Below are 15,689 nucleotides of genomic sequence, written 5' to 3'. Positions count from 1 at the left end.
CAACAACAACAACAACAACAACAACAACAACAACAACAACAACAACAACACGAAACTCCCACATTACCTACAGAAAGGTTAGGGTACACTTAGTACTTGTGGAACGAAATTACTATTATTAGTTTGCAGTGAAAACAACCCATCTCAAAACGCTGGGCTGGGATATTGGCATGACTCAGGCACTTTGTGAAAAGCCACGGAAAAGGGTTCTCCAGTCAAGTGCAGTTGTTGGCATTTCTTTTCACGCACTGTCGACATGCAAAGAGTTACTACCATTTAAGTACGCCAACCATTACTTAATTAAGCAACGTAATGTGTTCCAAGCATATGCTGAAAGAGAGAGAGAGAGAGAGAGAGAGAGAGAGAGAGAGAGAGAGAGAGAGAGAGAGGGTGATTTCGATCTGTATTTCTCGTTTCTCACTATCAGTAATCAACAAATCCTAAAAATTACTAATAAAAGAAATAAACACTATCTCCAAACGCCGCCCTAGTAAACAAACATTGCTCATCAAAGTGAAGATTAAAATCGTCAGAAACACAGATTAATCGAAAATGCACATGAATATCTTTGTTGGTCAATCTTTATGACTGATGATACTTTGATTGAAGCACTTTTCACCTGAGCAACAGTTTTTGGTGACATAATACACAAGATTTATCTTTCGTTCCTTAAAATAGCGGATGTCTATTATTCTTCACCAACGTTTTACGCACTTCAAGACTTCATTCTCATTGCTACTGTAGGCAAGATACCAAATCTCAGCTTTGAACTTTATGTACAGTCAGGGTTTCGTGGTGACGTTGGATCGGAATTGTGCCTCACTCTATTTCAAGGTCGGAAATGTGTCACCGAACAATATTGATGATCAATGATGACGTCACTTTTTATTTATGTCATGTGCATCTTGTCTTTGTTGTCTCATTGGCAATCTGGTGCAGACATTCAAGAATTCACAAATCTTTTCTACCAACACGTCATATAGTGTCTCGAAGTTGTGCAAGCCAGGTACTCCTAATACTTTCGGTGAATTATCTGGTAAGGTACCGATTGTTGATATCTATGGGGCAGTAAGTACTTCGTACATATTTTCCACTGAAGACTGGGAATTTGTTCGTTTGTACCCAGTGCCCCTACTATGTTCTAAACTCCGACCTCGTCCTAAATCAACATTTCGCCTCCCCTCTTTCGTTATTCCTATCAATTTCATCGGCTCCTCGTAATTATTGTCAGGCAGGGGCAAGCTATCGGTCTTGTCCACATTGCTGCGTTTGATAGGTTGCTTTGGTCCGTGTTCGCACTCAGGTACGGAATGGATGTCGAGCTCGTTGGACGAAGATCCGGGTCTGGAACCTGGCTGCGTTGTCCCACTATTAGAATCTCGGCGTTTGATGCGTAAGGTGGGCGGGGTCTCCAATCGATGGTAACCATCAGGTGACGTCTCAGGTGACGAGTCACGTGAGCAGTGCGACATCCAGCTGACAGGTCTGGACAAATGGTCGTAGTTGCCTGTTCTTTTGCTTACGCGGCCATGACGGCTGTAGTCCGGAATACTGGCGCTGGCGCTGCACCCATACGAGTTGTCTTTTCTCATCGGTAGGCACAGGTTGCCCTCACTCCCGCTAAGCCTGCCGACGTTGGGAGGGCGTATTGGCAGCTTCGTCTTATCGACCACGGGTTCGCGTCCGAATTCGAGCTTCTCGCCGCAGGCCACGGACACACAGCGAGGAGCACGGTCGGTGCGGAGTGATCGTCTCTCGTACGGCCGTCGCATCAGAGGCTGAGCGCTGGCTGGTCGTAGCAGTCGACCTTCGCCCGGTATGGTGGGAAGTTGGCGCTCGATGTGACTCGCTCGCTGATTCCAGTAAATACTGGCGTCCCCGTCGGAGGTGAGAAGGACTGCCGAATGACGCTTGGTGGTCGTCACCCCCGTCGCGTGATCTGCGATCAGGATTGCGTGTGCAATAGAAAGAAGGCAAATCATACAATCAAAAAGAATTAAAAAATTAAGTCTGTTCGCCAGTGCAGGAACCAAACAATGAGAGTTACCGTCAGTATAACACCTGTATACATGTGAATGATGTAAATGGTAACAAACTATGACAGATCGTCCGATGCCACTTTCAAAGTTGCTTAAATGCCTTGAAATGACTGAAATTTCGTGACATTACGATATTGAACAATAGAGTAGCTCGTGGTGTGCATAGAAAGATGATAAAGACCCAAGAGACGAGAAAAGCCCTGCTTTTCAGCAGCCCCACCACTTCCAACAAATTTGTTTCGATATATCAGTACAGCGTTTTCCTTTATTTCAGTGTTGTACAGTTTTGTAAAACTATGCGTAAATGTCTAACTGTTTCCGCATTTTTGTTAGAAATGAAGTGAAATGAAAAGAAATGAAATGAAATGAAATGAAATGAAATGAAATGAAATGAAATGAAAAAAGGCGTATCACATGATACATCTCGTCTATGTCAGAACATGCAGCATCGGATTGTAAAACCATCAAGAAGTGACAAGTGCAGTCGACATTTCAATTAGATCATTCTATGATTATTGATTGGTATATTATTGGTATCACAGATATATCTGCGTGTCTGTCGTAATGATTCGAGATTCTGTTCAGTAGCCTTCTCATTCTCTTCCTCCCTGCCCATTAATAACAACAATGCTCACACTTGCTGAGAGTGCGTAATATGTTTTTGCAATGAGTAATAAACAGTTTCACACTGACGTTATTCATTTTTGAAAGGATGGCGGGTGGTCAGTTCAAGGCCAAGCACACACACACACATACACACACACACACACACACACACACACACACACACAAAGCAAAACATAACCGAAAAACAAAGAAAAACAAAATGAAAAATAAAATCGAGCAAAGTGGTTTTCCCTCCTCCTCCCTCACTTCAAAGTGCGCTGACGTCATCAACACACTACTCCACATCATACACTGGTTCGTTCATCCTGTACTTTCTCGACTGTACCACTTGTAGAGCAGCTCTCCTGATGAATAAATGTCCTACTTGATTTCCGTCTCTATAATTCGAGTATCATTCAAGATCATTCAACGATTCTAATATCGTTTATAAGAGGGGCATGACTGTTATTAAACATGATATCGTGTGCACAAAAATCTCCATGAAGAAATCATGGCATTCTTTTCGAGCGGAAATATAATAACCTTATTTGAACGTGTTCTCATCAATTTATATATTATTCTCAAATAATTATAAGAGGAATCTGTTGTACAATGTAGGAAAATCCGTTGTTATTACTCCAAAAACATGCTATTCGCATTATGACTAATTTCATATACTATTCATCTCTCGGCGAGCCCTTATTTCAATGCTTAATGTATTGATATTTTACAAACAGGTATCTATTCATGTACGCGAAGACAGCAAACCAACTTCTCTCACTACTCCACAATAAATTTCACTTAAATTTGAAGACCAACACATATCCAATTCCCCGTTTGACTGACTGTCATATCGTGAGTGACAATTTAACAAAAGATTGTTCAAGCCCAAAAATCAAGAAGACATGACTATAGGCGCATGTAAACAAAGCACTTTGTGTCGAAATATTTATCCCTTCAACACGTGTCTTTCAATACTTTTTTTCAAGTTTGGTTGGCCTTATGATCAAAATAGAAATATTATCTGATTAGAGATATCAAACGTGTCAGTGTCCTTCTCCTTACCAGTGATTACAAATGGGTATTATTTGGCACATTATCACACCCACACAGGCGGAAACTTCACAGCAAACCCATGTACATGAATTCACTTTGTCTCGCACTGTCACACTTGCACACGCATACATATTCACATGAATTCAATGACACACTAAATTCGGCTATACAAACCACACACCATAACTTCCTGCATACACAAACAAAAAAGAAATAACAATTCCATAATTCCTCTCCTTTCCCCCTATAGAAATATCATTTACGGTAAAGTACATAGTGTAAACGTAAACGTACAACGGTTATAGTATAATTCAATGGGGGTTATTCATTCCTGCTTATTCCTGATATGATTACTCAATCAAGCAGGTTTGATTATTGAAAGTCTATCACAGTTTTTACTACCTTTTTTGTTGTTCTCTGAATTAATTCTACTCTTTGCTTTGTGAGCCACACGGACACCTCTGCTATAAGCTGTCGTTTTTGTTATTCTTAAAAATTGTGGCCATACAACTTGTGTCTGTGTAATTCCAGTTACAGCTATCTTTGAACCCTTCGACTTCGGGAACTGGGTGTACAAGGGAAAGAACAAGATAATTATGGAGCTGGATTATGGATTCAGAGGGTCAAATGTAGCGGTCATCGTCAGTTGCAATCCTACCCTGACAATGATATCAGAAAAGCACGGGGCAACTTAGCGTAGATTGATATTAAAAAATCCCCATTCGACTAAAATACATTATGTTAACAAATGAAAGAGAGTAACAGTTCGTTGTTCCAAAGGTTTGGTTCCAAAGGTTTAGCATTTATACCATAAGTTAATCATAAACATTATATACTATACTTTGTACATCCCGTAAACTTTGTAATATTCTCGATATCCTGTATTTTTGCATGTTACGTCACTTCTGACGTTGATATACTGTACTAAAACCCTATGTTATATTTTTGGAGCCCACATCCTACAAGCTTTGCTTTTTAGTGGGTTCCTCCTATTACACGTCAATTATATTGTCCTTATGCATTTGTGCATTATTGGTTCAAACTGACCATTGTGTGAAAAACATTTCTGCTTCAAATCAAATGGAATATAAAACTTGTATGAAATGTGGGATATGGCACATGAATTTAAAAAAAAAAAAGTTTGTTATTCCGAAGTTTCGTTATCCCAGATGTATTTTCGGAGTAACGAACCTTCGAAATAACGCCACAACTGCTCGGAGTAACGAACATATATCGTAGAGGGAATCTGTGTGTTTTGAAATAAAAAATCTTCGGAATGAGGAATCTTATTTCTTTTTAGGATCAACGAATCGGAATATTCGGAATAACGAACATCATCCGAACTAGACTTCATACGACAGGGCTGATTCAGATATAGATTCCAATTCTATGAACAATCAATGATCTTGCTGTAAGCATGTTTATCCTGTCTATAACTCATTATTTTCTCTTTAATCCTATTTTTTTTTTTTTGGGGGGGGGGGAGCGGTTGGATTGACAGAATGTCCTCCATTCCAATAAGGTAGGAAGACGATGATATTTTTGCTATGATGCATTCATAGTGTTCCTTTGTACTCTTGATATCACTATATAGCCAATAATATAATTCATTCATCAATGCCAAACCGGGAGGCCTACAGCGCAAATTCAATATATATATATATATATATGTATATATATATATATATATATATATATATATATATATATATATATATATATATATATATATATACAGGCAGCAAAATTTATATCCTTGACTCTTCGCTATGCAATTCACATTATCGACATAATTGATGCCATTTACAACATCCGTCTCCAGTCATTAAGCCGGTTTTAATGTGTTGTGTTAATTTGCCAGTATCTAAAATGGAAACCACTCGGGAATTGTGGATTTCTCACTTACAATGGTATTATATAGCCTTTTTTGTGTCTCTGCAGCTGCAGAGGATAACGTTTTGGCACTGGAAAGCATACAACTCACCCACACTCCGCCAACGACTTTATTAAGTTATGCTGAATGTGCTTTTGAACAAAATATAATAACCCATCGTATGAAATGCTATCAAACTTAACACTTCGCATATCATTCGGGAATCCTGCTTCGGGGAATTCCCTTCCATATTGTTCTGGGCCAGCCGCAGAACGGGCATTCCCGTCTGTCTGCGTGTCTATGGTAGCATGCTTGTGTATGTGCACATGTGTGTGTGCGTGTGCGTGTGTGTGTGTGTGTGTGTGTGTGTGTGTGTGTTGTTGTTCCTCAGTGGGTATTTTCAGAAGTCGAAAAAATTACCTTTGATTTCTTATGGCATGGAAAAGACCGTATAAAGAGAAATATTATGTATCAAGATTATGAGTTTGGGGGTTTAAGAATGACGAACTTTCGGTTATTAATTGTTAAGGCACAACGTATTATGTGGCTAAAACGCCTTCTATATGGGGAAAAAGAAGTTGGATGGAAATTATTTTTTTACTTCTGTTTTAGTACAGTAGGATGTAGATTCCTGTTTATGTGTGACTTTGATTCATCTATTATGACAGATAATGTACCACCTTTTTATTCGGAAATATTGAAGGTTTGGCTCGATATCTATAAATATAGACAATTGGAAAATGAGGTTGTAAATCCAATAATATTTAATAATAGGAGTGTACGCATAGCAGGTAGGATGTTTTTTCATAGAGATTTATTTGATGCAGGAATAATTACAATACAAGATATATTAGATAACGGTCATTTGAGATCTCAGTCACATTTTCAAAGCTTGGGTCTTGGTTTTAAGGTAGAAGAATTGCTTAAACTGAATGATACATTTAATGCTATACCCCAGAAATGGAAGGACTCTATGAGAGCAGGTACACTTCAGCAAGTTGATTCCACAAACTTTGACTTAAAATTGATTTTTGCTGGTCAGAGAGTAAATTTGCAAGTTTTAAAATCGAGAAAAATATATGAGGCTATGGTGGAAGATTTACAGTCATCTTATGTTTTACAAATTAAAGATGACCACAGTAGCTATGATTATACAAACAAAGAAATAAAAGATCTTTTTATTAAACCGAGTAAGTGTACATTGATAAGAAAATATAGAGAATTTCAATTTATGATGTTACATGGCGTAGTTTACACTAAGGAGCGTTTAATGAAGTTTGGTTTTGTAACAGACAGCCTTTGTTCCTTCTGCCAACATGAGCCTGAAACTTATCTGCACTTATTCTTACACTGTGTGTTAAAGTGAAACCGTTATGGGAATTCATAATTAATTATTTTGATATAAATGAGTTAAGGAACATGGATTGGAGAGATATATTTGGGGGAATCTCGGGTTATTCAAATAGATCAAAATGTGTAAATACTTTTATTATTTTAATAAAATACATCATTTTTAAATCTAGAACGGGAAATAATTTTCTCCCCCTCCTTTCCCATGCGTTCCTGTCAGCCTGTGGGCGGGCTGATTATATAACTATATTTATTATATTGTGATGTGTAGGCAAGAGCAGTTAACCAAATTAGGTGCATGTGTATGTGTGTGTGTGTATGGGTGTGTTTGTGTGTGTTTTGTGTGTTGCATGTGTACAGATAGGGGTGGGGGAGGAAACAGGAAGGGAGGGAACTGGTGGGGGTGGTCATAGGGACTCAGGAAGGGATATGAGTTAGTAGGTGGGCGGGTATTGGTTGATAAATAATATGGTTCCATTATTTATTATTGTATAGTTTTGCTGCATAATTCATTTGGATGATTATTAAGATTAATGCTAGAAGAATTGAATTATCACTGTTAAATTTAAGCAATTTTTTTTTGAGAGCATAGGGGAAGTGACTGTATGTAAATTGATAATTGTTTATGAAAATGTAATTTTTGTTATGTCATTATGTACAGCAATAGCAAATTTGCTATTATGATCACAAATTTATATTTTCGTCATTTCAATTGTAGCAACTGAAAATTGTTATTTTTTTTCTATTACTTTGAATGGAACAGAATAAACATCGTTGAAAAACAAAAAAAAGTGTGTGTTTGTGTGTGTGTGTGTGTGTGTCTGCGTGTGTACGTAAGTGTGTGTGTGTGTGTGTGTGTATGTGTTTGACAGGGTCTTTAATATAAGGAAGTTGCCATAATAAGCCTACATGTTCAAGTTAAGTGACTACAGAGCGTATATAAAAAGTTGCTTTTGAAAAATTTTTCATGATTACATCTCAAAATGTTTCGGAGATTTTTTTCATATTTATGGATGCCCAAAAGTCTCATCTATCAAGTGCAATCAAGAAAACAAATTTTTATTCCCCCTTGCTAAACACTGACGCTCTTTGTCCAGAGTGTGAAAAATGACTTGCGCCAAATTGAAAGAAGATGGAAAATTCAGCCAGCAGTCCAAATAAGTGTTCTCATTCAAACAAATTGCTCTTTTGCTCACAGTTTTGATTATGTTATGACAATTTTTCTGGCGATTTTCTGTCACGTTTTAAATGATTCCATTGTGTTATGGAAGGTTGATTAACGACATCAAGATCTTTTAAGCACATTTATCACAAATCATGCATAGACATATCGAACCCACATGCCAGTCACTGAGTCAAGAAGAAAAGCACATTATTAATGCATCCTCAGATCATTCATTCAGTTCAATCAATCTAATCAATCAATCAATCCATCCATCCATCAATCAATCAATCAATCAATCAATCAATCAATCAATCAAGCAAGCAAGCAAGCAAACAATCAATCAATCATTCAATCAATCAATCAATCAATCAATCAATCAATCAATCAATCAATTAATCATTCATTTAATCAATCAGGTGCAGTCACACTTGTATGCATGTTTAAAGTGGCAGATCGACATAGGGAATATCACCCCCCCCCCCCCGTGGCTTAAAGGCTGATCAATGTTTGAAAAACTTATTTATTTGTTAACTTATTCATTCGATCAGCCAATTGATTATTTCAATGACTGAAAAGTGATTGATTATTAGGTTGATGCACTGATTGATTGAACGACTCAATGACTGACTAACTGATATATCAGTTGATGTATTGATGGGTTGATTGATTGATTGATTTATTTATTTGTTTATTTATTAATTGGTCAATCAATTGATTGATTTATGGGATAAATGATTTGAATGTTGATTAATTTGGTACCACTGCCACAGGCCATATTAATGAATAACTGGTATATGATATTGATGTGTCCGTGTATTGTGAAAACTGTGCTTTAAAGATCTTGAAGTAATTACACACTCTAATTCTCACCAATTCATTTAGAAATTAAATCATTCAAATTACGATAAAGCTGACAGAAAAATCTCAGACTATCATAACATAATCAAAGTCTTAAGCAAAAGAGCAATTTGTTTGAATGGGAGCACTTACTTGGACTGCTGGCTGAATTTTCCATCTTTTTTTTCAATTTGGCGCAAGTCATTTTTCACACTCTGGACAAAGAGCATCAGTGTTCAGCCAAGCGTGAACAAAATTGTTTTGTTGATTGCACTTGATAGATGAGACTATTAGGCATCCATGAATATGACAAAAATCTTCCAAATATTTTGAAACGTAATTTAGACAATTTTTTCAAAAGTGTAACGTGGTTTGTTTTTTTTTTATACGCCCTGTATATACCACTTAATCCGGGTACACGGTATGGACCAACGAATACTAGTATGTTCCCACCTATTGCAAAGTGAAACTGACCAGATGTTTGCGCTGATCAGTTGTAAATTTCATAGCTTTAGTGCAGTCAGCCCGTTAAAGGAGCCACATAGATCCATGCTTGCCTGATTCAGAACACTGTACACAGCTTGGAATTATAGACAAAAGTATTGTGACCTCTTTTATTTTAATAGCCAGCCTTTATGCTACAGTTTATTAGAATAGCTGAATAGTTTCTGTCCAGCATTTAGTCTATCTGACAATAGTAGAGGAAGATGAGTTTACATACCTGAATCGACAGTATATCTGCACGGTTCATCTGATGGCAATCGAGTCCTGGAAATAGATAAATAGATGGATAGATAAATAAATGGAAGGCTAGATAGATCGACGGAAATAAGATCACAAGCTTTGTAGCAAGGTTTACGTAGTTTCAGTTAAGAGGAAGCGAAAACATATCCGACATAAATCTTATTGAAGGTCATCGTATTAAAAAAACTGACTTCCCCGTCTACATTCCTAAACAGGACAATGCAGACATGCAGTTGGCAGCCTGCTCTTATTATTCATTTATTGTTCTGTTTTATTTTGATTGCGAAGACCATTCTTGCTTTCCGATAAAATGCCATCATTTTGGGGGAAGGGTTCCCCTATTACTAGCAGTAACCTTTAATTATTAGTATCAGAGAAATATCAGAGTTATCTGTCATAGATGCATTAATTATGTACATATCAAATAGTTGCTGATGCTTCTAGATCATCTCCCCCCCCCCCCCATTCCCACGTCCACTCGAAACAAAGAAGAAACAATATTAAAGAAATGAGTCACAAAAGAGCTCGGTGCATGTGTAATCACGTTGGTTTCCGCTCATCTACCTTTCCCCATCTGGTCGTCCTTGGTCCCCCGGACGGACTCGGGGGCTGACAAAGGACGGGACTCCCCTGTTACTGGCACGGTGTGGGTGAAAGTTCTTTTGAATTGTTGGTCTTTGTCGTTTATGATGAGTTTCCTTTGTTTCTCTCTTTTTTTAAGTGACCTATAGTCTGTTTCATGGAATAGTCATCCCTGACGTCCAGTTCTATCTGGAAATAACGAAAGTCTGAGCAAGTCAAAGAAATCGGGTTTCTGATTTTGGCAGGTCTTTTTCTTTCTTTCTTTCTTTTCTTCCCGCCATATCAAATCTGCCCCACTTTATAACCAAAACCAATCAGAAGCAGTAACCCATCAGTCGGTCACACATTGTGTAGTTTTTCTCGGCGTATGAACGTCCGGGAGGCATTATGACTGGTCAAAAATCTGAAGAAGCTTGGATAACGCATTCTCAAGACTTTGTTTCAAGGCGAATGTTTACACCAGTTGAGATATTGTCATCCCGCGTAAGCACTGATATTGTATCCACACAATTTTAATGAGATGTGCCAGATTGGGCCAATGAATAACGTCAGATCAATTTCAAATAACAATGTGACATCTTGTGATCTAACATGGTGTTAAATTAACTGGGTAGCTCAAAAGGCAGTTCTCGATTGAGACAGTGCTTTTTATCTCTCAGTTTGTACTTGAAAGTGTCTTTCAGTTACCGACCTTCACAACACAAGTCAACACGTATGAGGAAAGTTTTGTCACTCAAATCTTGTTAGGCAAGCGAATTTGCTTGAAACAAACGGATTCAGTGAAAAAAAAAAAGCATTTTAGTAAAGAACTATCAGAGATCGTTCATTCTTTCGCCGATTCAGTATTTCGAGTTCACTGCATTTATTCATTTACTCAATACATCTTTCTCTTTGGGAGAATGATGTTCATTTCATGGTTCTTCTTTTTAACCAATACTATGCAAGCTGTCCTTTAATTCGGTTTTTATTTTCATTTGGCGTTTCTATGGCATCTGAGCAGTTGCATGGGTATACCCCTACACGTCTTCTGTTTAAAAGCGTGGGCTTCTGTCACGCATAATACTGTCAGCGGATCTTTGCGAGGGCGTAGCATTGTTCGGAACTAAAAAACAAACAAAACAAAACAAAAATTATAATATCATACACTGATATGCTTTCCGTGTTATTGAGGAATTGATGAACTTAAAGTGGCCTGGCAGATGAGAGTAATCGAACAGTGGTAGGTCATGAGGGAGGGAGAAGAGGCCTGTCAAGAATGGATGCAATGAAACTCCAGCGAAACTATACATATACGACACACAATTACCATAGACACTCCAAACATACAGAATAACCGCACAATAGACATCTGGTTCAGAAAGTATTTGAGGAGCAGAAGAAGGAGAAATCGATTGTCGATGTAGTTTCTGATAAAAAGAACTTCACTCGAAGAGCAAAGGAGAATACATAACCAATTGTACAGTAGTTCGTGTTACGCTTCACTTGAATATCTGCATTCTCTTTGCCAAGTTCATCATTAGCACAAACCCTCGACAAACAAAACTAACCCTTTGAAAACAGAATAATAAAAAAGGACTCGATCTGAAAGGAGAAACATCTTGGCTGAAGGGCCATGCTCACGAGATAACTATCGAGAAGCGAGTAAGAAACATAATAAAATCCTGACCATGAATGATGGGATGTTGCTTCATGTTTTGTTTTTTACTTTGATATACAGCGGAGATTTCCACAACTGTCTCCACATTCCTGTTCAACTCCTATAACAACACTAACCCCAAGCTCAGAATAGTTAACCGATGTCAGATATGTTGTCAACTTTAACACGGATGCATGTCATGTCTACCCATCGAGAGGAAGAAGAACAAAATACCCCATGTAGTTTCAGCAGTGATTAATCAGACAACAGGAAGTTTATTCGCATACTTTGCCATCATATTAAATGCTTTAAATTTACGAGGAAAACCTTCCCCTTGTTCAGAAAAAAAAAAGCTTACACGAAACTCGACAAAGAAACGTCGTATTACATTTTCACGTAAACCGATCAGATTAAAAAAAATAAAATCGTAGGCCCACAGATGTGCAGTTTTGCACTGTGCATGTTGTTATAGTGGCCGCTAGAAATGAGAGGTGGTAAGATAAGGTCACCGACACACGGAAAGAGAATTCGTTACGAGTTCTAGTTGGAAACAACGCTTTTACCCTTGTTTCGTTATACGGCGTTAGTCAGTGTCGAGACACATAGATATAGCTATACCGTTTTGGTATTATTTTTTTGTTTTGTTTTGGTGTCTGAAAACAATCTGTGTGTTTTCAATCTGTCTCCTAAGTCTTGGTTGCGGGCTTGTGGGCGGTGGGGGAGTAAAAGCGAACTACGAAAAGGATTTTGTTGGTCAACGACCTCTGTCAACTGTCACGTCTCCATTGTCCATCATAATTTTACCTTTTAATTTAAGATATATGTAGTCAGAATTTTTGGGCGTGTGGTTAAAAAAAAGAAAAAAGATTCCTTGACTCGACTTCTTGTTAAGAAATATCTATGCGATAAGACAACGGTGTATGTATCCGGTTTCATCCCCTTCTTCCTAGTCTTACCTTTTATCTTTTAAAGTAACCCCAAAACAACAAACGCCATTTTGATCTGAACAGTCAAAATAAACAGAAAAAAAAACACACCAAATCTCCAGGAAATTTCGCAAAACCCTCCCCTGATTTTTCTGGTTATGTTGCAGCTGCATGGTTAACGTTACGGACATATATGGGAAATACTACTGTAATACTATATCAGGCTTTGGAAATGAAGAAACCCTGTAGGCGGGAAAGGCATGTGATGGCGTACCAGGATTGATAGAACACTGCAGAGCTTTTGAAATTGCAGTGTATAAGTGACGTCACAGGAGAGTGCCCACACTTACAGGGTTAGCATCTGAGATGATCGCCGTCGACAGCAGGACCGAATGAGGAGGGCGCCACCTATCACCATAAATACCAACAGCGCTGCTCCCAAAGCGATGGCAGCCATTTCGCTGAGGGAGAAGTCAGACCAAAAGTTGTCGTCATCCGAATGAGGAGCTGCGAAAAAAAAATAAAGTCAAAATGAAATAAAAAAAGAAAGGAAAATATGCATGAAAATAACGTTTCCACATCCCACATCAGATTTGATTGTGAACACTGCCTTATTAAAAAGAAAAAAAAAGAAAAGAAAAAAGGAGCGTCAACCACTACTAACCACTGCGAATGAAAATCTCGTTGCTATCGCCATTCCGGTAAAATCAACCACTTAAATGTTTGGACATCATTATTGTCTTAGATAATGCGACAGGTGAAAACAAAAATCTGCACTATTTCAGTCACGCAAGGACCACAGCATGATTGCAAAGCTTCTCAAGGAATACGTGATGGTTACGTCAAATGCAATATTGCGAGAGAGTCTCCTAAACCGCAACATAGTTTGCTTTTCCATCAGGTCTTTTCTTCGAAGAAAAAAAAAAGCAAAAGCGTGTCCCATTTTTGCAATCTCACACTGCCACATTTCATTATTCCAAAGACGTTGATCAACACCGACTAGAGGAACCACTAGTTCTGTATTGAACAGTTTATTAATGAACATTACTGCAACTGAGAATGCTGATAATTGACTTTGTTCAGCATTTAGTTGAATTGTCCACGAGGTTACTGCAAAATGCAAGCTTGGCTTTTCAGAACGTCCTCTCCTTTTCCTGCAACTTTAATGTTAATTTAGTTCCATCTAAAAGTAATGCGTAGCATTGTTAATTTATGTCTTTTTCTTCGTTCCTGCATTGTATTGATATTGTGTTATTTTGCGTATGCAAATATTTTGCATTGTTGGAAATGAAATAAAATGAAATATCTTGCCCTATTGACTTTTCACAGGCCAGTTATGTGAGGGATCCGCTGAGCATCGAGTAATTTGTATTCCATTTACTTTGACAACTGATTATGATTCTATGGCACCATGGTTCGTCTTCTGTATTAGTTGCAAAGTCATTCAATATTTGGAATTCATTTTAAGGATTATTTTGTGGAGTAAAATGACACAGGGGACATTGTGACATTACCTAATATGAGCGTCAGTGCAACTAACGAACGATATCATGATTTTATGATAACACGTGCAACTTTCTGCCAGTTAGATCCTCCTCCCCCCCCCCCCCCCGGTTTGGCAATGAATTTAACTAGAATCTGATGTGACTCGCTCCTTTAAACTAGAGCCATAACTGCATAATTGGCATTTGATACAATAATGTCTCAATCTTCTCTACCGAGAGAAGCATTTTATAAAGAGATAATGGTAATTGTTAAACACAAAGCAAAACGTGCACGCATACTCAAATGACACTGTCCCGTCGTTTGGTCGCACGATACACCGGGGTCACACGGACAAGATATCTTACAGGTAGGCCCGAAGAAGCCGCCTCGGCACACGGTACAGCTGAAAGCATGAAACAGGGGGAAAAATCCATAACACGATAAATAGAAGAAGCAAGCAAACAAACAAACAAAAGCGTTCACAATAAGGGATTACTCCGCGTCATGAAGAACGTTGTTTTCAGAATCCTTAATGTAACTGTAAGCCTCTGCTTGTAATATGCTAATGCGGAATGATAACTTGAGATAAGTTGATAACTTGAGCTCAGTCCCTTGTATTCTGATGGATGTCGGCTTTACAGAATAAAAAGAAAGGAAGAAAATGAATGAAATAGAGTAGTGACGCACAATCAAAACGAACGTTCTGTGAAATGTGCAACCCTTCGTCTGTTCGTATCAAAGTGATTGACTCCTTCTTTTTATTCAATTCTTCAGTAGGGTACTTTACTTAATGCTGCTAAAAGGTGTCTGCTTTTACCGTGAGTTCAGAAGCATAGATATTTTGCAAGCAATCCGAAGAAACATCGAACAGTCTTAAAGAATGACAACTTGATACGGTTCGTATCCTTTCTTTTAAACGTCTAATCACAGCAATGGTTTAGTAAAATTTATTATGTGCAATTCTTCGGAATCACTTGATTACAACAGGCTGTGAAACCCCATATGACAAGCATAATGCCGATCTGCTCTGCTAACTCTTATGCTATGCAAATCTGTAAATCATTCCACCAAACACACTGTGGCCCGGATTCACGAAGGTGGTACAAATGAAACCATGGTTTAAACCATGGACAAAAAACATGGAGCGCCAAGTGTCGCGCGGAATATTTTGTTACAAAATTGGTTATTTCGTCGACAAAATGACCGTTTTGTAAACAAAATTATCATTTCAAAGACGAAATGTTCATTTAGTTACAAAATGTTGTCATTTCGTTACAAAATAATCATTTCATCGACGAAATGATTGATTTCGTAACAAATATTCCCTGCGACACTTGGCGCTCCATGGTTTTTGTCCATGGTTTAAACCATGGTTTCCTTTGTATCACCT

General features: G+C 38.0%; 1 protein-coding gene across 1 annotated transcript; it reads right to left on the bottom strand.

Annotated features, from left to right (window-relative positions):
• Window positions 1-1,058: 1,058 nt before the first annotated feature.
• On the bottom strand, window positions 1,059-13,286 carry LOC139738635 (uncharacterized). The gene is made up of 3 exons (XM_071649251.1): window positions 13,165-13,286; window positions 9,648-9,694; window positions 1,059-1,939 (listed from the first exon to the last, which is right to left on the bottom strand). The coding sequence occupies exons 1-3, from the start codon at window positions 13,269-13,271 to the stop codon at window positions 1,059-1,061; spliced, it is 1,035 nt and encodes a 344-aa protein (XP_071505352.1). The 5' UTR covers window positions 13,272-13,286.
• Window positions 13,287-15,689: the final 2,403 nt, after the last annotated feature.

Source organism: Diadema antillarum, unplaced genomic scaffold, assembly GCF_040938485.1.
Source record: "Diadema antillarum isolate AM-2024a unplaced genomic scaffold, OU_Dant_1.0 seq00000760_RagTag, whole genome shotgun sequence".
Classification (NCBI taxonomy): Eukaryota; Metazoa; Echinodermata; class Echinoidea; order Diadematoida; family Diadematidae; genus Diadema; species Diadema antillarum.
The sequence above is the reverse complement of the archived record's forward strand: the minus strand, read 5'-3'. Positions and strand labels throughout refer to the sequence as shown.

What these genes read in the sequence shown, in the direction of transcription:
- LOC139738635 (XM_071649251.1), bottom strand. Translation starts at nt 13,271, where the DNA reads ATGGCTGCCATCGCTTTGGGAGCAGCGCTGTTGGTATTTATGGTGATA. An exon ending in TCATCTCAGATGCTAACCCT is followed by an intron (nt 9,695 to 13,164) that starts GTAAGTGTGGGC and finishes ATCTATTTCCAG; the next exon opens with GACTCGATTGCCATCAGATG. An exon ending in CAGATATACTGTCGATTCAG is followed by an intron (nt 1,940 to 9,647) that starts GTATGTAAACTC and finishes TCCTGATCGCAG; the next exon opens with ATCACGCGACGGGGGTGACG.